Here is a 9,649-nt window from a genome sequence, read left to right on the forward strand (position 1 = left end):
CCAACACCCAACTTTTGGTATTTCATTTTTATTGCTGATACACCTGTATCGAATCCTAAATCCCCTGAGTTTGTATAAATGGCGCTTGTTGGCCTTTAACTAATGCAAAATTACTGACTTAACATTGACTTGTAATATTGTTAAGGTTACTTACACCTAATATTCACGGTATAGCCAAAGATATAATGATCTGATTAGCGTTTTCCCTTCCAACAAATGTTGGATCATTCTATGGTTTCACAAATTAAAAAAAGGAATAAATAAAGTACATATTCGGATTTCTGTCCCTACGTTGTATATAATGTAACTGGTATGTAACACAAAAAAAATATGAAGTAAGTTACGAATACAGACCACTTCGAATTAAGTTACGAATTTTAAATAACGTAAGTAAAAAAGATCTTACCACTATTGATGATCACGATCACTGGCAATTTCTTCGATTAAATAAATAAACTGATTTGAAAGGTTTATTTATGTTACCTATCTGTAAATATTACATTTATGAGGTAATTTCAAGCTTTTTTCGATAGTCACAATAACGTGCCAAAAAAAATTGTGCACAACTTCTTCCCAATCATCAAATGTTTTTAACTTGAAGAACAGCTCCCTGCAACCGCGTCAAAACAAATCTATGAGAGATATATTGAACGTATATTGAAGTATTTATATTTCTGAAGCTGTTGGTACATCTTTTTACAATACATAAAATATTAGAATTAGATCTACTAGAAGACCATAGACATTTATCGCCAATTAAGGCTTACGAAATGATTTTCCGGCATATTTTGCACTTGCTCCAAGCTCCTCTTCAATGCGCAGTATTTGGTTGTATTTGGCCAAACGTTCGGACCTGCAAGGCGCTCCAGTCTTTATTTGGCCAGTTGAAAGGCCAACTACAAGATCAGCAATAAAAGTATCTTCAGTTTCTCCAGACCTGTGAGACACCATAGTTCCCCATCCATTTGTTTTAGCCAATAAATGTGCTTGAATTGATTCCGTCACAGTACCAATTTGGTTCACCTAAAAAGTATTTCATTTTAACATCAAATCAAGGGTAGTATGCAATCATGATAGAAGAACATAAAGTTATTAGTCAACAGTCTAACGAGACTATCATATGTGGATAGTAAATTCCGATAAATTACTGATCATACTGAAGTTGCCATATAAACAAGATATTATTGAAACTAGTGGTACTATGTCACCGTATTCCTACATATACGTATATATAGTATGTCTGTTTAAGTTAGCATATGTTGAAATTTTTTTATTAAAATTACGAAAAAAGTAGTTACTCTTTATAAAAAGCCCTGTATGGTTTAAAACACATAATGACATCATCAGATTTGATAATTTGTCAGTCGTGTCCAAGTTTTGGAATGAAATATGAAATTTGTGTAACAGTAAAGTACCATTAATTTTGAAAATAACAGAAACCTTTATAAAAAGTAGTTACAAATATGTGACCATATCAATCAATATCAGTCTTTCACTGAATGCCAAATATTAGTTTTAAAATAAAAAATATAATAATGCCGGCGATTTTGGGTGGAAGAAAAATTTGGTGTAATTTTAAATGTCCAAACTCAAAGTAAGTTATTGCCGCAAGGCATTACAGACTGAGAAAGGACTTATCGACAAAATCCAAAAACATGTCAAGGCTGTTTCTCAGAAAGGGCAACTTTTGCCGCAAAAACGTAGCAAAATCTCTCCCCCAAATTTTTACAAATAATAATGGTAGTCAAGTGATATCTCTTAATTCCCTATGTATTGTTGTTTAGAAAACATAAAGTTTTAAAATACCAACAATAGGTGTAACGAAAAATTCATAAAATCAATGTAATTTTAATTAAAAAAAAAAGTAAAACAAAGATGCTCTTGGAATTATCTCTAACTTACAAAGTTATTAGGACCGTAGTCCCAGGTATTCTTTTACTAAATTTCAAAATTTCCACTCGACAGCATTATGTAAAACTGTTCGAAAAAGGTTTTCCACACAGAGCACGTTCTCTACGTCTGACTTTAACATTTTCCTATCACAAATTCCACCCAAGTAGTGTTTTTCTTTTTTACATTTTTTTGATAAAATTATATGTGGGCATATATACTTTATAGAATATTTCGGAGGAAGTGGGGAGGTAACTGTCCTAATCTAAGTTAGACTAATGTGGAATAAGGAAGAAGCTTAAGTTATGTTAGGTTTGGTATGACAGAGTAGGCTAAGGTAAAGTGAGAAACAGTTATCTCCCCACCCCCTCCGCCCCGAAATATTCGATATAGAACATATGCCCGCATACAGTTTCGTTAAAAATCCGCGCCCGCACGCATACCAAGTAAGCCTTGTTGCCATTGAACCATTTATTTTACTATGCAGACATTAAATGTATACGTATATAATAAACAGTTCTAATAATTTATTATTAACAGCATTTTTGGTAAAACGGCTTTTTCGAAAATGCAACAACTCTTTTTACTGGAAATGACTTAAAATGACCTAATTATGAAAAACTTACATGAAATAATCAGGGGGAAGGTGTTTTAAATAATTTTCTTTTTGAATTAATATTTTACAGGTACCATACAAGTATATAACCTATAGGAATTTCACAGTCATTTATCATAGATAACAGTCAATACTCAGCCGTTTTTGACTTCGTCTCTACAGTTCAAGATGCATTCACTTAAAAAGTGATACCCTCTCAACAGTTGTTTATACAATTTAAATATATCGAAATTATCACCATTCGAGGAAGGTACAGATATAATGTATGTATATAAAATAGGGGAAGGGGGACACTGTTGAATACCTTAATCTAACCTACTCAACTTAACGTAATACAGTACAAACCAACTTAAGTTAGGTTAGGTTAAGGTATGCAACAATGCCCCCCTTCCACCGAGCGGCATGGCCTAGAGGTCTAGACCATTGCTTAGCATTCGGGAGGACGCCGGTTCGATTCCGGGTCCGTCTGCCTTGGTCCAAGTTTTTCTGTGGTTTCCTTGGATCACTTAGGCAAATGCTGAGGCAGTAATATTCCACAGATAATCTTTCACTCTCTTCTGTCTTCATTTCGTCCGTCTCGTCTTTCTCACCCGAACCACCACCCACCCATTCCCACGATTCCTGAAAGCAGGCTAAAGAGGACCTTCCGCCCTACCTTCCGGCATAGTCCGGAGGGACTGCCCGCCCACCAACATTACTGGCTGGTGGGAATGAAACACCCAAAAGTTTTTTTTTTCTTCCTCAAATAGGAACAGCATCTATTTATTTATTATTATTAAGAAAAAGTTACATTTTCGAAAAAACCGCGATTTGGAAGTTTAACCGACAGATCATTTTGACAACTGCTATTATATAAAAGTCGTCCCCTTTTCCGGAAATAACTTTTTTATTTTATAAAAAGCTTACATTAGTATATTTATTGAAGAAGAACAAGAAAACAGTCGAAGAGAAGGTGTTTTAAACAATTTCTTATGTAAATAAATATTTTATGAGTACATAACCTTTGCAAATTTCACAGTCACTAATCACAGACGTGTGATAGGTAATAGTCACGGCTGTCCATATCACAACGGGAACTTACTTCCACACATAGACATATATTAATGGACGTGCCTTAGCCGTATGTCGTAATAATTTCTTGGATCGAAAAGTGAGGGAGATGGCGTATGGTTTCGGACTAGTGCTATCTCTTTCATGACACGCTTACCCACTATCGTGGCAGAGATGGATATTGTCCGAAACATCGTTCCATCTCTTTCTTTTATTGTACCACAATTCTGATCGCTAAGGCATGTCCATTAGTAAACGTCGATGCTTCCATCCATCAACATATACCAATGGACGTGCCTTAGCGATCAGAATTGTGGTATGCGTACTTATGTAGTACTGAGGGCGCAAATGCCGTTTCTGTCGTGAAAACCGAGCCAATCGCGTGTAATGAAAGAGATGGCGCTAGTCCGAAACTATACGCCATCTACCTCACTCTTTTCGAGCCAAGAAATTATTACATTGACATACGGCTATGGCACGTCCATTAGTATAGGTCGATGCTTTCACCACTCGACTGTTTCTGAGTTCGTTTCTATAGTTTAAGTTTTGTTCGTTCGATATGATACCCGCTTAATCGTGTTTTATTTTATATTAGGTTAGGTTAGACATAAATTGTATTTTAAACGTTTGTAGTAGTTTTAATGTGCGTAAATGTAAATAAAATAAGAAGTAGTAATTGTGATGGATTGCTTTAAATGTACCGTTGAGGTGAAGTACATAATGAAAAAGTGTAGTTGTGACATTGAAAAAAAAAACTTATCGACAATGTCTGGGCGCGTTAGAAATTATCTTTCAGCAGTGCTTTCGTGGAATTTTGTCACGGATATAATGACAATACCGCAAAATGTAGCTTCACTTTTAGGAAGAAAGATTCTATTTGACACTTTGGACTACCGCGACAGCGTCTATATTGACGCTTTTTGTTTCCAAAACGCTGTATCTCCGGAAGTAGTTTCTGAAATGTTACAGTTAAACTGCAATGCAAATGTGGCGATGATAAGCAAAATGTGGCGCTTTTTACATATTGAAGCCCAGAACATTCCGAGGGTGAAATGCGTCGATGCGACTTAAATTGATGCATAGTAACCGGTGAATAACAGCGCAGACCTGTATAAAAAAACATTGCATTGAATAAATACTACCACATGATTGAGTACTAAAGCCATATGTTAACACGTCTGTCCCATAGTGTAAAAAACGACCTTAAAAAAAATATTAAGGTTATTGTTCTTAATGGAGCGGTGCTAATGAGGGGCTTGTTTAGCCATACGTATGTTAAGAAGATAATGTCACCGCCGAATTACGTGATACCCGCGACTCCGACCAAGCAAATCCCAAAAAAAAATTCTAGACGCCATTTGTATAATCACACATTTTCTTTTCTCCAAAAGAATCATAAGTTCAAATAAAATGTTTATTACAAATACACAAATGAACATTATTCTATAGTGTTTAAGGCATTTTGACAATTGAAGAAGTTAATGCTGTAATGCATCGAACTGTATTTTTTTTTTTTTTAAAATAAAATCATAAACTTTAACAATAATGTAACTTAACCTATATTCATATAACANGTGACTATTACATATGATAAATGACTGAAATTTGTTGAAGTTATATACCTATAAAATACATATTTACAAAGGAAATTGTTTAAAACACCCTTCCTCCAACGTTTTCTTTTGAATTACTTATAAATATACCTTTTTTTTTTAACTAAAAACCGCACTATGGGAGTTTAATTGTTAATGGAAATTGAGATGGCGACTGTCAACACGAACTGTCAACTGTGAAGTGCAATCTAACAAAATATTTACAAAGAAAGGTCTTCCCCTCTTATGCAAGTTTTTCATAATTAAGTCATTTCCAACTAGAAAAAGTTACATTTTCGAAAAAGCCGTGATTCGAATGTTTTACAGAATAAATTACCATTTGGATAATTTTATATGCTTAAGCGATACCTACAGCTTCTACGAATCGGTACAGATTGTTTGTCAGTGGATATCGCCTTTTAAGTGAATGAAATCTCACTCGTAAACGGCCAACTAGTAGTGACTATTACATATGATAAATGACTGAAATTTGTTGAAGTTATATACCTATAAAATACATATTTACAAAGGAAATTGTTTAAAACACCCTTCCTCCAACGTTTTCTTTTGAATTACTTATAAATATACCTTTTTTTTTTAACTAAAAACCGCACTATGGGAGTTTAATTGTTAATGGAAATTGAGATGGCGACTGTCAACACGAACTGTCAACTGTGAAGTGCAATCTAACAAAATATTTACAAAGAAAGGTCTTCCCCTCTTATGCAAGTTTTTCATAATTAAGTCATTTCCAACTAGAAAAAGTTACATTTTCGAAAAAGCCGTGATTCGAATGTTTTACAGAATAAATTACCATTTGGATAATTTTATATGCTTAAGCGATACCTACAGCTTCTACGAATCGGTACAGATTGTTTGTCAGTGGATATCGCCTTTTAAGTGAATGAAATCTCACTCGTAAACGGCCAACTAGTAGTGACTATTACATATGATAAATGACTGAAATTTGTTGAAGTTATATACCTATAAAATACATATTTACAAAGGAAATTGTTTAAAACACCCTTCCTCCAACGTTTTCTTTTGAATTACTTATAAATATACCTTTTTTTTTTAACTAAAAACCGCACTATGGGAGTTTAATTGTTAATGGAAATTGAGATGGCGACTGTCAACACGAACTGTCAACTGTGAAGTGCAATCTAACAAAATATTTACAAAGAAAGGTCTTCCCCTCTTATGCAAGTTTTTCATAATTAAGTCATTTCCAACTAGAAAAAGTTACATTTTCGAAAAAGCCGTGATTCGAATGTTTTACAGAATAAATTACCATTTGGATAATTTTATATGCTTAAGCGATACCTACAGCTTCTACGAATCGGTACAGATTGTTTGTCAGTGGATATCGCCTTTTAAGTGAATGAAATCTCACTCGTAAACGGCCAACTAGTAGTGACTATTACATATGATAAATGACTGAAATTTGTTGAAGTTATATACCTATAAAATACATATTTACAAAGGAAATTGTTTAAAACACCCTTCCTCCAACGTTTTCTTTTGAATTACTTATAAATATACCTTTTTTGTTAACTACAAACCGCACTATGGGAGTTTAATTGTTAATGGAAATTGAGATGGCGACTGTCAAAATGAACTGTCAACTGCGAAGTGCAGTCTAACAAAATATTTACAAAAAAAAACAAAAAAAAAGGTCTTTTCTTATGTAAGTCTTTCATAATTAAGTCATTTCCAACTAGAAAAAGTTACATTTTCGAAAAAGCCACCATACGGAAGTTTTACCAAAAAGGTAAAAATGTATATATTATATATTGCATACTTGTAATGTAAATTAAAACTTAGACCTACCTTCAGTAGTAAACAATTGCAAGCTTTCTTCTCAACAGCTGTTTGTATACGTTTTGGGTTAGTAACAGTCAAGTCATCACCAACTATTTGAATATTTGTTTTCGCAGTAATGGTGGACCAAGCATTCCAATCATCTTGGTCGAACGGATCTTCAATAGAAACAACTGGAAATTCCTTCAAAAAGCTTAAGTAAACATCCAAAAGCTGGTCAGGTGTTAACCAGTTATTTTTATCGGAATTAGGGTTTTTAAAGTCCAGGTCATACTTTCCTAAAAATAAAAAATAAATCTAATTTATACCGTTTCCATCTCAATCTGACATAGAAAATAAAAAAAAAAATAAAATCAAAACAACTTTTACAGTCTCATTAATTTCAATATAATACACTAAAAATTTATTGGCAGGTGCTTTTCCCGAGTGTAATAAAAGTTTAACATAGTAATATTAGTTAGTAAAACAATCATATAATATGAAANAAGGTAGCCTGTAAAATTAACTTGCCTGCGTCCATATTTCGGGATGTCTTACTTGATATCCCGCCAAGTTCTATTGATATTTTGCCTATGTGCATCGATTTGCACAAAGTTATATGTGTGGTTCACCGTCAAATGTTTATAATTGTGACTATAGAGGCTAATTTTTCTAACAATCCGACATGATAACTGTGCCAGGCAGAATTTTTTGTTAAATAGGATCTAACAGCGTGTCGGATGTTCTGCCTGGCACAGGAATCATAAAAAACTTCTTAGAATTTCGTTCGAATCCACCGAAAACCCACTTGACCTTCAACAACTACCCCGATTATATTTTCATTTTCCCATTTTCGTTTTATCACCACCCGCTTCTTGTCAGTCTTCTGGCAGCGAGGAGACTGTCTCCCACCTTAACAAAATGTAAGTCTAAGTTAAATTAAGGTAGGAAATAATTATCTCCCTCCTTTACCCCTGAAATATTCGATAAAAATTTGGGTAATACTATCGCTGAGCTTGCATACGACCGATGAACTTTAAATTTTAGTATGTTGTAGATTTTTTCATATAAGTCTTTCATAATTAGGCCATTTTAAGTCACTTCCAAAAAGATGTTTTACAGAATAAATTACCATTTAGATAATTATATATGCGTATGTAGTATTTGTTTGTCAGTAGACTAGTAATGACTATTAAGTATGATAAATGACTATGAAATTTGTTGAAGTTATATACCTATAAAATACATATTTACAAAGGAAATTGTTTAAAACACCCTTCCTCCAACGTTTTCTTTTGAATTACTTATAAATATACCTTTTTTTTTTAACTAAAAACCGCACTATGGGAGTTTAATTGTTAATGGAAATTGAGATGGCGACTGTCAACACGAACTGTCAACTGTGAAGTGCAATCTAACAAAATATTTACAAAGAAAGGTCTTCCCCTCTTATGCAAGTTTTTCATAATTAAGTCATTTCCAACTAGAAAAAGTTACATTTTCGAAAAAGCCGTGATTCGAATGTTTTACAGAATAAATTACCATTTGGATAATTTTATATGCTTAAGCGATACCTACAGCTTCTACGAATCGGTACAGATTGTTTGTCAGTGGATATCGCCTTTTAAGTGAATGAAATCTCACTCGTAAACGGCCAACTAGTAGTGACTATTACATATGATAAATGACTGAAATTTGTTGAAGTTATATACCTATAAAATACATATTTACAAAGGAAATTGTTTAAAACACCCTTCCTCCAACGTTTTCTTTTGAATTACTTATAAATATACCTTTTTTTTTTAACTAAAAACCGCACTATGGGAGTTTAATTGTTAATGGAAATTGAGATGGCGACTGTCAACACGAACTGTCAACTGTGAAGTGCAATCTAACAAAATATTTACAAAGAAAGGTCTTCCCCTCTTATGCAAGTTTTTCATAATTAAGTCATTTCCAACTAGAAAAAGTTACATTTTCGAAAAAGCCGTGATTCGAATGTTTTACAGAATAAATTACCATTTGGATAATTTTATATGCTTAAGCGATACCTACAGCTTCTACGAATCGGTACAGATTGTTTGTCAGTGGATATCGCCTTTTAAGTGAATGAAATCTCACTCGTAAACGGCCAACTAGTAGTGACTATTACATATGATAAATGACTGAAATTTGTTGAAGTTATATACCTATAAAATACATATTTACAAAGGAAATTGTTTAAAACACCCTTCCTCCAACGTTTTCTTTTGAATTACTTATAAATATACCTTTTTTTTTTAACTAAAAACCGCACTATGGGAGTTTAATTGTTAATGGAAATTGAGATGGCGACTGTCAACACGAACTGTCAACTGTGAAGTGCAATCTAACAAAATATTTACAAAGAAAGGTCTTCCCCTCTTATGCAAGTTTTTCATAATTAAGTCATTTCCAACTAGAAAAAGTTACATTTTCGAAAAAGCCGTGATTCGAATGTTTTACAGAATAAATTACCATTTGGATAATTTTATATGCTTAAGCGATACCTACAGCTTCTACGAATCGGTACAGATTGTTTGTCAGTGGATATCGCCTTTTAAGTGAATGAAATCTCACTCGTAAACGGCCAACTAGTAGTGACTATTACATATGATAAATGACTGAAATTTGTTGAAGTTATATACCTATAAAATACATATTTACAAAGGAAATTGTTTAA

At 33.2% G+C, this 9,649-nt stretch overlaps 1 protein-coding gene across 1 annotated transcript in view; it reads right to left on the reverse strand.

Moving 5' to 3' along the window:
* Nucleotides 1-635: 635 nt before the first annotated feature.
* The window catches only part of LOC108736777 (enolase), a 29,876-nt gene continuing 20,862 nt past the window's right edge, over nt 636-9,649 (reverse strand). The window contains exons 5-6 of the mRNA XM_018469338.2: nt 6,979-7,247; nt 636-1,023 (exon numbers count right to left, since the gene is read on the reverse strand). Coding sequence (XP_018324840.1) covers nt 757-1,023; nt 6,979-7,247 — 536 coding nt within the window. The 3' untranslated portion in view covers nt 636-756. The remainder of the gene's footprint in view (nt 1,024-6,978; nt 7,248-9,649) is intronic.

This window comes from Agrilus planipennis, unplaced genomic scaffold, assembly GCF_000699045.2.
Source record: "Agrilus planipennis isolate EAB-ADULT unplaced genomic scaffold, Apla_2.0 scaffold193, whole genome shotgun sequence".
In the NCBI taxonomy this organism is placed as follows: domain Eukaryota; kingdom Metazoa; phylum Arthropoda; class Insecta; order Coleoptera; family Buprestidae; genus Agrilus; species Agrilus planipennis.